This window comes from Solanum verrucosum, unplaced genomic scaffold (genome assembly GCF_900185275.1).
Source record: "Solanum verrucosum unplaced genomic scaffold, falcon-dt-bn FXZP01000133.1, whole genome shotgun sequence".
In the NCBI taxonomy this organism is placed as follows: Eukaryota; Viridiplantae; Streptophyta; class Magnoliopsida; order Solanales; family Solanaceae; genus Solanum; species Solanum verrucosum.
Window position 1 is genome coordinate 547,112 of NW_026020355.1, and position 14,238 is coordinate 561,349.

Sequence of the window (14,238 nt, forward strand, 5' to 3'; positions counted from 1 at the left end):
TGATTCGGGCAAGTAGCAACAAGGCGAGTTCTAACGCGTGCACTCGTTAAAAAGACTTTTAAACAAAAGAATTATCAATGCATGCAAAACACTATTCAAGAATTACTTATTTATTATTCATACTTTGTTAATCGCTCATAGTTCCCACAACCCTAGTTGTGGATTTAGTTACCCATATTAGCAAGAACACAATTCATAATATTAGATGAAGAAATCATGAACTTACGTAACGATAATAATAAACCCAGAGTTTCAACTTGAATTGCAAAGCCAAAATCTTCAAAACGACTGTAGGAAATCAATAATTGCTAGGGTTGCAACTTAATCTCCCAAAGTCACAAAGTAAAACTAGAATAATAATGTCTAACCCCCAAAAACGAGGTTTACATGCCCTATTTATTGAAAACAAATCCTAAATTAAAAGGGAAACAAATTAAGGAAAGTTTGTTCAGGTACGCGTTTTCAATCCACGAGACTGACTTACGAACCGTCGATGGATCTACGGTCCGTAAGTCCCTTCCGTCAGCCAGGACTTAGAAAATATTTTCGCTTCCAAAAATTAGCTTCTCTGAAGCAAACGACGGACTAGCAGTACGGACCGTAGATCGATCTACGGTCCGTCAATCCCCTCCGTAGCTCCACACTTAGAACCTTCAAAGATCAGGTACTGGAATCCTCGCAGTATCACTCTACGGATCAACAGTACGGTCCGTAGATCAATCTACGAACCGTCAATGGACACCGTGGTTCCACACTTGGTCAGATTTCCCTGATTTGTCCTCAATATCATGCCTGCTGATCTACGGTTATCACCTACGGACCGTGAATGGACCTACGGTCCGTAGATCACCTCCATGAATGCCCTGTTTCTGCATTTCTTTCAGTTGTCTCTATACTTCCGCGCCTGAACATCTTTCCTACAAAACATGATAAAAACACATAAAAACCAATATAAAAAGGCCCTAGACACACACAACTTGTAAGTGAAATGTATTAGAAATACTGTAAACTCACGGTATATCAGTTGGACACCTTAATCCTTTTGGACATTAGTTTAGTAGATTTACGTCATCAGTATTCTTACTCTTGACAAGATACAGAGCGCCCTTCTAGTTGAGGTATAAACTGAACTTTATTTAGTTCAAATAGAGTATGTCAATTATTACTATCTCCTACTATTCAGATTTAGATATTGTATAACCTTATATTCAGTTTATTCTATTGTATGACCTTGTATTCAGTTTATTCAATAGTATTGATCAATTGCATGTTTATATACTAGATATTAGATTTCTTTCAGTTTAACATCTCAGATACATCATGCTCAACTTTATAAATATAGTGCATATTTCACATACTCAGTACATTCAAAATACTAATTACATACCTCTTCTAACTACACTTTTCATGTGATGTAGATTCAGGTGCTTATTATCAGGATCCTAGTCAAATATATCACAGCTTCCAGCCAGCAAGTGATGAGTTCTATTTATTCAAGGACTCAAGTCAATCAGTATTTTATTTCTGCTCATATGTATTGATTAAGGAAAACAGGGGGACATGTCTCAACTACCTATATTCAATATTAGTAGAGGCTTCATTGGCAGTCGGTTAAAGTTGTTGTATTCAGTCTACATAGTTGTAGATTCTTTTCAGATTACAGTTGTTATAAATAAACTTTTATTTAGTAAATGTATTGAACTAGTTTATTCCATAACTATGCTTTCGTTAAGTCGTTTCTAGCTCTTATACATATTTAGATTTAGTTTCTTATGACTTGTGTCAGTATCAATGGTTAGTTTTGGATCACTTATGATTCTAAGCACATTAGTACATTTTAAGGTGTAGTATCGGACCGTGAAAATTTGGCAACCAACAATACAGTTATATTAATGCATAAAAAATTTCAAAGAGTTAAATAATGTGATAGCAACAATTATAATTTCACTAGAAAAAGTAGAAATTCCAGCAACTTTATAGAATAACGAAATAGAAACTTGGTTCATCGAACTGAAAGAAATGTTAAATCAACAGTGTATTAAATCTCAAAACTCTCTAAATATACTAAGTATTAAATATAAGTTTTGAAGGAAACCTCTGACACTGAGAGACTCTCTAAAATTGTTAATTTATGAAGCCTAAACTGTATAAAGATGAATGTCGGGACAAGACACACGACTTCTCAAAAACTAATACTAATAATTCACAAAATTGGAGTCCTCCGGAAGCAAAGAGGTCTCACTCAAAAGCTAACGAGCAGATAAAGTGATCTCAATGGACTTTTGTTGAGGATTCTAAGTGCATGTATCTGCATCATTAAAAGATGCAAGTTGAATGACATCACTATGTTGAACGTATAAGTATGTAATATAGTTGAATTAAAAATAACTGAATGAAAGGACTGCAATAGATATTAATATATACTCAACTGAATGTAAAGAAATAAAAGAGTGAAATCATTAAAACTTTACAAAAATACTCACTCATCTCTGAACTCAACATATTAGTGATATAATAAAAATACAATTTTAACTCTATTTGGGAGATTCTCTAACCGAAGACCATCACTATGAGCTACGTTCTCAATACTACTCCCAATAAATATATACTCATGTTCAATGTTTAAAAACATTCTCTTTCTCAATTTGAGGTAATTACTCAAAAGATCCTCTTAAAAGAGGTAATGCTTTCAAATATCTCTGAACTCATAAACTCATTTAGATATCAAAGTTTCTCTTTTCTCACTTTAAAAAATGATATATTTGGGAAATACTTACTTCCCTTATACTCTCTCTCTAAGCATCTCTTCAAACTCTACCCAAAACTCTTCTTTATTTTCTCAGAAATTAATTTAAGACAATGATTGGTTAAAAGGATTTCTAAATAAATAACTCAATAATAAGGTTCATGCTGGAAAATAGACATGAACAATAAACTCAAGATCTCAATACATGATATACAACAACTCAACAATTAGGAATAGAAATTCGAAATCAGAATTTTAGAACTCAGAACTCAACATCAAATTCATCTCAAGAATACTCAAAACTAAGGATAGAACCCTAGATTACTCTTTTACTGCTAGAAAGTAGACGTAGGGCGTGAGGACGAACTAGTCCAACACTATGATAGTCTTACATATATGATTATGAAGCTATTAGATCGAAAACTTTGACGGAGGCTTGATTTTTCTTGAGCTCGAGTAAGAACACTACCTTTCTTGGATGAAATCTTTGGTCTTGGAATCTTGGTGCTTGATCTTGATAAAATAAATTCTTTTATGGAGTTTCTAGAGTGGAAGAATTTTGGAAAACCTTGGGTTGAAGGCTTCTCTTTGTATCTTGAATTTTTTACTTGAATGTTTTAGAGTTCTTGATGAGGAAGAGAACCCTAGGTAAGTTTAAAGAGAATTTCTAAATACTTGAATGTTTAGATTGATGATTTTGAGAGGAAAACTAGTTAGTTGAATGATATACTCAGTTAAAACACTCAAAAACAGCTTAGAATAGGGTTAAAAGCTTGGGAAAGGATCAAAATAATCCTAGAACGTGTGTAGAAAGTTGTTTGAAAAAAAATGCAGCAAGCCTTCACGGAATAGTCTACCATTCGTCGAAATTTCTACCCTCCGTTGGTCAAGTGGTAGAACATCAACTACATGACAGGGCTTTACTAAAACAAGTATAACCTTTTACTCCAAACTTAGAATGAGGCAAATTTGGCGGCGTTGGAAAAAGGACTCATAGACCTTTAATTTGATAGGTCATGAGCCACCTAATTCATTATGAGCTGAGAGATATGATCGTTTGAAGTTGACCTAAGTAGAATCTTATATCAAAACTTAATCGATAAGGAAACTTTCAACTCAACTTTGTGTTAGGGGTTTCTTGTGACCTTAATTCATCTCCAAATTTATTCTCACACTAAAGAATTTACCTTAACACCTAAGTATAGTTTAAGAATTACCCAACACGATCTTATACGTAAATGAAGAATAATTCGAATTTTAACTTAGAAATTTTCAGGGTGTACTAGTCCCATTTTATATGGTACCCTTTTTTTTTGTCCGTCCCAAAAAGAATGTCACCTTACTATAATTAGAAACAATTTAACTTTAAATTCTCCTTTTATCTTTACTGAAATGATTTACAACCACACAAATATCTAAGTATTTCTTAGGACCACAAATATCAAGAGTATCTTTTTTCTTAAACACTATGTCAAGTCAAAGACGCCACATAAAATGAGATAGAAGAAGTACTATCCAAGATCTAGGAGTATGCACCATATCGACCACTTCAAGGAACCTCATAAGCTTCTAAATATCTTTACAAGTAGTATTTATCTCCTACGAAACTATATTCATTTTTAGTACCATATCCACTATATTTTTTGTATCTGATAAGACTTACACCTTTGATCCATTTTTCCGTAGCAGTTTTCAACGTTGTACAAATTATGTTGCTTCAACAATGATAATCTTTTCAAAAGTTTGAATTTGAATGTCAAAGTGTTAAAGCAATTTATCATAACTATTCATAACCGTCACACCAATGCTTGTCATCTTTTACTCCTTTAGGGCATCTCTAACCCTAATCTCTATTTTACTCTCCAACTATAAAGTTTTCTATTTTTTCAGACAACCAACTCCAACCCAATTCTCTATTTTACTCTCTAAAAAAGAATTTTTTTCTCTCTCCTCAATATTATATTATTATTTCTATTTCATTATTATTTTTTATTTCATGATACACATCCTTTATTTCCTTTTTTCCAAATAATCACTTTATATAATATTTATGTAATATAAAAATTTATTTTTTCAAATTCATTACTTAATATAAAATTATATTTTTCCTTAAATTTATAAATAACATAAATTGCAAGTTAATATTAAATAATATACAAATTAATGGACAATTCAAATAAAAGTGAAATTATTAGTGAAATATAATTACATAAATACTCTACTTTCAAGATTATTACATTGCTCTCATAAATGCTCTATTAATGCATTACGGAGTTCAAAATGAACATTTTTATCCTTAATCATTTTATGTCTAGCTAAAGATTGTTCAAATCGGAGATTTTCATTCAACAAGAACAACTACGAATAATTGAAAAAAGAAATCAACAAACACAACCGCAATCACAACTACACTAATTATGTAGATCATACACTATTTTTTTCCGAATATTGTTAAATCTGAAAAATGATCTACCGGATTACTAAATTATCGTTGTGATAAAATTATTATGTTATGTATAGTTATCTTGTATTTAAATTATTATGTCATGTATTGTTTTTTAAATTAAAATTTTCATCTTATCATTTTAATTTTGTGCATTCTTCATAGTGAAAATAATAATGATATCAATCTATATTAAAGTGACGAAAATTAAAAAAAATTGAAACATTATTAATTTGGGATGAAAATAGTATATATTAAATAATATATTTTTAAAAAATGTTATATTACATTTAAAATGAATTACTAATATTAGAGATATAATTAATGGTCTATATGAAAAATAATATGTTAACTACAAAATAATAGAAAATAATAATAAAATAATGAAAAAGTGAAATAGAGAGGTGAATAGTAGTTCTCCAAATTTGGAGAACTACTATTCACCTCTCTATAAATGGAGAGTAGAGAGTAATTTAGAGGGTGATTGGAGAGCCCTTTCTCTATTTTACTCTCCAAATATAGAGAATGGAGAGTAAAATAGAGTGGGGTTGGAGATGGTCTTATGTAAACTAACATTTGCACTGTGCTCAATACTATTCTCATAAATATACACTATGCTCAATAATTGTAAAGATATCCCATTTTAAGGGAAAAACTGAAAATCTTCATCTTGAATTAATACTAAAAATGCTTCTTTATAATTATAATAAATTTACTTTAAAAGACTATGTTTTTATGAAAAATTAATTGTACTTTCTCAAAACTAAGATATGATTTCTTTAAAACTAACTGTGCTTTTATTTTTGAGAATAATGCACTTCAAGCAATTCATGCTTTCTTGAAACTTTTTCTAAAACACTATTTAAGGCTTAGAATTTACTTTACGCATGAAAATAATGTATAAGAAACAGTATGTCATGGCTTTCATTTACTCTTAACTATAAAAAGTTTGTGTGGTATATTAATCATGAACAACAATCAAAGATCATTAATAATATGAAGTATTGAAATCTCTATAATGATATCAAGAACCAACAATAGGAATATAGAGAGAATTTCGAACATATTAAACTTTGGGGTAAAAACTCTAGTTTTGATCTTGCTAAGTTAAATTATAGATGTAGGGCATGAGGAAGAACTTAATTCCTCACTATGATATCCCAACATAACTTAATGTTCCACAAATCTTGAAGAGAAATCCTAACTTGATGAAGAACAATTAAGAAATGCTTTCTTGAAATTTTTGGATTTGTTTCTTGAAAATCCTATGTTTTGATAGTATATTCTTGCTTAGGATACATATAATATGTTAGAATCACTAGTAAATTGTGAGAGTATGATTATCTTGATTTGGAAGGAAGAATTCTTGATGGACTTGCTAAAAAATTCAATTTTTGAGCCCTAGAATTGAGTTATTGATTTCACTAGAGATATAAAAGGATTTGATGTTAGAATCTTGTAAAAACTTCTAGAATCTATGTTGAAAGCTCATGAAAAATACTTATAAGACTTGGCGTGGTTGAAGAGATCTCCTGGGGGATGTTGGGTCAACGAAGAGGTGAAAAGTGAGAAAAGAAACTCAAATAACACTTTTATGAAATCTGAAATATTTAATATACAAATAATAAACATGATATACGAGTGGTATACATGGTCAACGGGCCTTCTACGACCAGTGGAGTGATCCACAAACTCGTGGATTGCTTCCGTGAAGCTGAGGTGAAAATTACAAGTCTCTGATTCAATTCCACGAGTATGTGCCACAACCCGTAAATGCTTGCACGACAAGTAGTTTCCAATTCGTGAAACATGGAACACAATTCCTAGACTAGAGTGTCTCTAATAAAACGCCATAACGTTTTACTCCAGGATTTGATTTTCAAATAATTAGTGACATTGGAAATAAGACTCAAAGACCTATAATTTGATAGGTAATAAGACACATAACTATTGTATCAAAATTCAATCAACAAGGAAACTTTCAACTCAACTTTGTGCTATAGGATTTCTATGACCTTAATTCTTCTCCAATACTCTTACCACACTAAAGAATTAAGCTTAGCACCTATGCACAACCAGGAATCATCCGGTATGGGTTTATACACATACGAAGAATCATTCGGGTCTTAGCTTAAATTTTTTGGGGGTGCTACATTATGTTTCCAGTACTTGTTATATTCATGTTTTAGTTTGACTTGAACAATAAAATGAAGACTATTGAATGATGATCAGCTTGAGGGAATGGATGTTGGCAAGTGCTCAGAAGATTGTACGTTGATTTCATATTTTTTAATGATTAAGGTCGTATGAATGATATTCCATTATTTGTTTATATTTTTATGTTCTCTCTGATTTCTCTTTATTTTATATTTTGTATAATTTTTTGTTTGTCGTAAGTTTATAATTTCTTTTGATTTAAAATAGTAACTTATGACTTTGTTGGAAGTCAATTAACTAACCAAATATTATATATATACATCTTATCGTCTTTTATAACTGTCACTACAACAAAAATAGCTTTTAGCAGTAATAAATATACACATTAACAAAGTGATAAAACCTTTACCGCCATTAGTTAATTGCCATAATTTGATCCAGTCACTATAGGCTTTAGGGACATTTACAAAGCGTGCTAAATGTCGTTAAACATATGTTTTTAGCGACAATTAACCTATTGTCGTTAATAATTACCGCTAAAGATCATTTTTGATGTAGTTTACGCAAAATGCGGACAAATTCACTAGTTCTAATATTAATTAATGGGACAACAAATTTATTTGGGCAAACAAAAGAACTTCAACTTTGCAGTCTAATTAATTAATATTGCTGTCATGAAAATACAATGTGAATAGTATATATTCATTCTAACTACGATATGTGATGTTTTCTTTATTGAATAATTGTTAAAGTCAATAAAAAAATTATTTTAATTATTTTATTCCGAACGTGTCTGCAATAAATAAAAGTTGCTCAACTAATATAAGTTTAGACTACATGGCAGTCAAACATATGGAGGAAATATCATTAATTGTGCAGTAGGTGATAACTAAATTTAGAAGAAACAACTGGCTAAAAATAGGGAAAAAATAGGGGCAAAGTATTGAGCTAAAAATAGTGACTAAATTATTAAAAGGAGCTAAAAGTTGTAAACTAGATTATCAAAAGGTACATATACGTAAGAAGTGGATGGTTGAGCTAAAAATAGTGACTAATTAGATCACTAAATGGACATGGCCTTTAATTTTCCCTTTACTTTACCTATCTTTAATAGTCTAGTTTTACCTATCATATTAATTACTCTCTCCGTCCCATATTAGATAGACATTTTACTAAAAATATTTGTCTCATATTACTTGATCACTTACTAAATAAGAATAAGGTATAAGTACTCCTAGACTATGACTGAAATTTCAGAGACACACCTTAACTAAACTAAGGTCCTATTACCCTTGAACTCATTTTTTTATACACCTTTTGGTTTACGTAGTACACTCCGCGACTCCACACAGTTGAGGTGTGTGGGAGATGTTTAGATGCCACGTAAGCCAAAAAGGTGTACAAAATTACCAAAAAAAAGGGTTCGGGGGTAATAGGGCCTTAGTTTAGCTAAGGTGTATCTCTGAAATTTCGGTCATAGTCTAAGAGGTACTTGTACCTTATCAATTATCCCTACTAAATAAGAATAAAATCAGTTAATTTTTTCTCATTTTACCCCAACAACTAATAGGATCTTTAGAAGTTTAAGCAGATTTTGCAGATATAAGAATTTCTATTTTGAAGAGGCAAATTATTATAAACAAAGGACAAAATAGTAAAGTTGATCAATCTATTAATGATTTCTTAATGAAAATGTAAAATAGAAAGTGTCCATCTAATATGGACGGAGGAACTATCAGAGAAGGAGAAGTGTTCCTTTCATTCAACAGAAAAGGTGTGAATTTCTATGTTCCTACTGTACAAATGAAAGTTTTTATTGCTTTATATGTTGCATTTTTCAGGTTGATGCCGTCACGTTGTTGCTTTTAATTGTTGAGTTTCTTACCAACTCCACTTAAACAAATAAAGTCCTCTCCATTTATTAATCAACCATATTTTTTTTTAATAACACCAGTGTCTAAGCAGATTTTGATATATGAATGTTAATCAGTTACCTCTCATCAACACAGAATGGAATAACATATTGAACCACCAAAAATTAGGTGTTGATCTCCTATTGTGTCACCGACTTTATTGATCCATAGGTCACAGTGTCGGTGTTAAGTGTCTAGCTAGGTATGAAATGACATGTCTATTTCAAACCTTACAATAGAATTGGCTTAGTCTTGGTTTTTTTTTTTCAATTTCATATCTAACAACTGAAGAAGAAGAGAAAATCATGTTACATTTTTATACCTTAACAGGAAACTAGTATGCTGTTTATACCTTCAATATACTCTGCTTACTGCATTAATATTTAGTAGCATCTATAAATTGAAGTGCAATTACTTATATTGTTCGCTGCAATGCCTTTACCATGTCAATGTCTTCGATAGAGAGCTGTATCTGAGTAAGATGCCACCATTCGCTGTCTATTGAGTCGATGTCTCCAGCCATAACCTTGATTTCTCTCATTATTTCTATTCCTTTCTGGTGCTGCAGCATCCTCATTTTGCTCACTTCCACTGCTAAAATCACTACTCAATGTCATTGTTATCATTGGACCACTGATTGAAGTGTCGATGTTGTTGTTGTTTTCATCTTGAAGAGTTTCGAGAATCTTGACAACATCATCCATTGTAGGCCTAGGCTTAGGATAATGATTTAAGCATTTGTATGCTACTAATGCTGCAGTTTGTGCCCCTTTCATAGGGTATTCATCTTCAAGTCTTCGATCCATCACACGAGCAACTCTCTTTGGATCTCTTAGATAAGGCCTTAACCATTCAACTAAATTATGTTCACCTTCTCTTCTCGACTTATCCAAAGACCTTTTACCTGTCAGCAGTTCCAACAGAACTACTCCAAAGCTGTATACATCACTCATTGTCGTCAAATGACCTGGAAATCATAGCAATGAATTAGCTAATCACAAGTATACCATTTTTCTATTGAATCAAAGAGTTAATTTACCTGTCATGATGTATTCAGGGGCTGCATAGCCATGTGTTCCCATTATTCGTGTGGAAACATGAGTATCATCCCCTTCTGGCCCATCCTTTGCTAGTCCAAAATCAGAAAGTTTAGCAGTGTAATCCTACAACACAGATGATCATGTTTCAAGTGTCTGTTTATTTTTCATTTCTTACAGTATAAAAACAGCAAGAGATCATCGAGGTGCTTACCGAATCTATTAAGATGTTTGAGGCCTTAAAATCCCTGTATATGACTGGTTTGTCTCCTTCATGGAGGAACGCGAGACCTTTTGCTGCTCCCAATGCTATCTTCATCCTTGTTGACCACGATAATGTGATCGAAAACTCTGCATAATGCCACAAATACAAACATGATTGACAACTAGATATATCAAGGCTCGACTCGGTTTCAGGTTCTCTGAGTGCTAAAAATCATATATGTATATACTACTACTACTTAGATGATGTAAAAAACAGAATCAATTTTATATCCAATTTCGCGATAGCCTTATATATGCACAAAATTCACATGAATGTATATGGAAACTTACTTCCAAAAAGTTGATTCTCCAAGCTTCCTCTTGGTAAGAATTCATAGACTAAAAGTCTATTATCATCCTCCCAGCAGTATCCAATCAATTTTACCAGATGTGGATGCCTCAATTGCCCCAGGAATATTATCTCTGTCTACATAATAAACTCACTAATTTCAACCAAGTATATATATATATAATAACAACAATTATCACATCTCAATCCTAACTCACAGTCCATATCGCTCCACAAACACAAAAGATCACGAACGAAAAAACAACATAACTCACCAGCCATTCCTTGTGACCTTGTAGACCCTCTGTATCCAGCACCTTAACAGCCACAATCTGAGCTTTTAATCCTGGTCTAACCTTGTCATCGACGAATCCCTTGTACACAGGTCCAAAACCTCCTTCACCAAGAAAATTAGCAGAAGAAAAATGATGTGTAACCTCTCTAAGATCAGTAAATGTAAAGCTTATAAGGCTTGATCCAATGAATGAATTAGAGAGTTCATCAGCCGATAACGGTGAACTTGGATCATCAAAGTCTAAAAGTGTTAGCCTCTGGAATGAAGTTTGTTTCTTGACCTGTTTCTTAGATCTTACAAACTCATCATCCACTTTGTAACAACATGGAATCATTGATTTCCAGCTTAATTTTTCACCAGTCATTACAACTAGCTAGAGAACGCGAATGAAAGTAATGAGTTTTTCAACCTTGTTATAACTAATTTATCAATCACCAACTACTCCTTAATATACAGAGAACTTTGATATAGACTGATGCATTTATTGAATTATTCCATGTAAACGTATAAAAACTTTATATTAAAATATGTACTAAATCAAATGTACTTGGAAACAATTCAAAAATTCCAACACTAAAAAAGAGTATTTAGTCGTTGTATTAGCTAACAAGAGAAACAGACTTGTCCACCTATTTGACTTTAATGGCATGATTAAGAATAGTTTGTTATGTGTTAATTATTATTTTTCAATTTAATATACATGTGGAATGCAACAGTTTCTTGCTTTACGTTCGAAAATTTCTTCATACTTTGCTGTCAAGGGTATTTAAATTATTTAATTTTCTCAAACCTCTCCCGGATATCTTCTAAAGTCTGATTTTGTCCTCTCAACTGCCCCTTTTTTCTTTTATTAATTAATATAGTGTAGCAAAATAATATTTCTTAAGTTCTATGATTTTCGGAAAATTATGAGTTTGATAAAATGTGTCGTTTTGTATATGAAATTAATAGTATATGAATAATACATACATTTTCCAACATGAAATTATGTTTGGTTATTCTTGCCATCTGTCATTGCTTATATATGGCTATTTTATGAATTTTGTATAAAGAGAATTAGGGGTAAATTAGTAGTTTTGTTTTCGAACTATATATTGACAATATTAAAAATACCCTTCTACTTGATTAACTTAACTTAGATACACCCTTGATCTGTGACAAAACATAACAAGTGGTCTCAAACTCTTATATGAGCATGTGACTCTTAATAAAAAGTCAAGAGAAGTACTGAAAATACTCCTAAACTTGATGAGAATTTAGGGATGTATTTGTTGAGTTTTAAAGGTGTGAATAGAAAATGAAGGGTTGTGACTCTCCTGAAGGTCGGTTGTGATTTTTTCGAAGGGTTGTGCAAAAATACAAGAGGTAACAGTATTTCTAAAAAAAATAAATAATCTCAGCGAGACGGAGAGAGTACTATTTTTGAAGACATGAATAGAGCCCACACATGTGTTTTGCATGCATCAAGAGAAATTATTATTGTGAAGAAAAGCTTTCAAATTGAGATACTCTTTTAAAACCATGATATATGGACAAATGTTTTTTCTTGCTTCTAAGAGCTGAATCATGATATATTATATTCTAAGTCTTCTAAGACTTGTTAGCAATCTTTAACTATTTTTTGAATTATAATCCCTTCGAAGGAAATATATGTATAATATATCTCTTCCAAGCAGTCACAGTGATAGACATCTTATGACATATGATAGCTATGTTAAATAACGTAATTTTTATTTTATTAGAAAATAAGAAATGACAGGAGAATACTTCTAGAAGCTGGCCCCATTTTGTTGGCTGAACTAAAAACCTAAAAGCCACCCCTTAGTTGTAATTGAGAATGAATTTCCCTACCAAAATATCAAAACCTCCTTACCAAATCTTTTGGTTTTGGTTGCCTCCTAAATATGTTATCTAAGTTCAATGTCAACTCTACTACAATTTCTGATGGTTCTAAATTCCAATCATCACATTAATGATACCTTCAAAAGCTCTGCATGCTACCAATTCATTTAATTAAGGTGCATTAACCAAATTGATAAAAAAATAAAAGAAGTCCATAAACAAGTCTCTATCCTGATCTAGCTACAAATTATAATTGAATGTTCCACCCCTCTCCTTTTCTCTTTTCCTTATTTTGTGCCATTCTAGTTGATTTGTGCATGTGGTACTGTGTTATTTCCTCTATTCTAAAATAAGTGTTACATAGGTAAAAAACATTTGTCTCAAATTAAGGTCTCATTTGTTTTCATTAAAGTTTAGACGTCTGAATCTGTACATCTGAATAATTAAAATATCATCTCTAGGAACACTGAATAAATAGAATGGTTTAGTATTCAATATCTAAATGTATATAATTTATTTGTATCTTTAAATAAATAAATAATTCAAATAAAAATTAATAAAAAAAACACTTACGCTGATTGATAGTGATGGTATAGATAATTTGTAGTGGTGGTGGTAATGATAATAGTGGTTGTTAATGGCTAGTAATAATGGCGGTGATAGTTGTGACGATTTAGGTGGTTGGCGTTGTGGTGATTGTTATAATGGTGGTGAATGGTGGTGGTGGTGGCGGTAATGACCAAATAATGGATGGTGGTAGCCGATGGTGGTGTTAGTTGTGGTGACAAAGTTTATTAGTAGTGGAAACTGACTGTGGTGGTAGTGGTTGATAGTAGTGGTAAAGGTGGCGGCGTCTACAAAGACAAGGGGGTGGCAATGGGTATATAATTATAATGATGGAGAAGGTAAGTGTGATATTTGACAATAATGTTCAACAATGGTGGTGGTTGTGATGACAGAGGTGGTTGGTCGTTGTCACGACCTAACCCACTGAGCCGAGCGGACACTTACTCTAACACCTAGATAGGAGAACCCTTGTCCCCAGATCGGGACATTAAATGCGGAAGTGAAAAAAATATAAGCTAAAACCCTATTTAAATATGTAAATACTCAAACTTGGTCAAAATAAGAATACTTTTGTCAAGAAATACCCTAAACCCTCCCCAAGAAACTAGTCTAAGCATGTACAAGAGCTTCTAAGAGAATACAAGATTTTAATTTTAATAGACACAACTCCCACCATGAAGGAAGA

General features: G+C 31.8%; 1 protein-coding gene across 1 annotated transcript; it reads right to left on the reverse strand.

Annotated features, from left to right (window-relative positions):
* Nucleotides 1–9,493: 9,493 nt before the first annotated feature.
* Nucleotides 9,494–11,565, reverse strand: LOC125837669 (serine/threonine-protein kinase RIPK). The gene is made up of 5 exons (XM_049516753.1): nt 11,125–11,565; nt 10,852–10,987; nt 10,511–10,647; nt 10,299–10,422; nt 9,494–10,226 (listed from the first exon to the last, which is right to left on the reverse strand). The coding sequence occupies exons 1-5, from the start codon at nt 11,506–11,508 to the stop codon at nt 9,706–9,708; spliced, it is 1,302 nt and encodes a 433-aa protein (XP_049372710.1). The 5' UTR covers nt 11,509–11,565; the 3' UTR covers nt 9,494–9,705.
* Between the last annotated feature and the right edge of the window lie 2,673 nt (nt 11,566–14,238).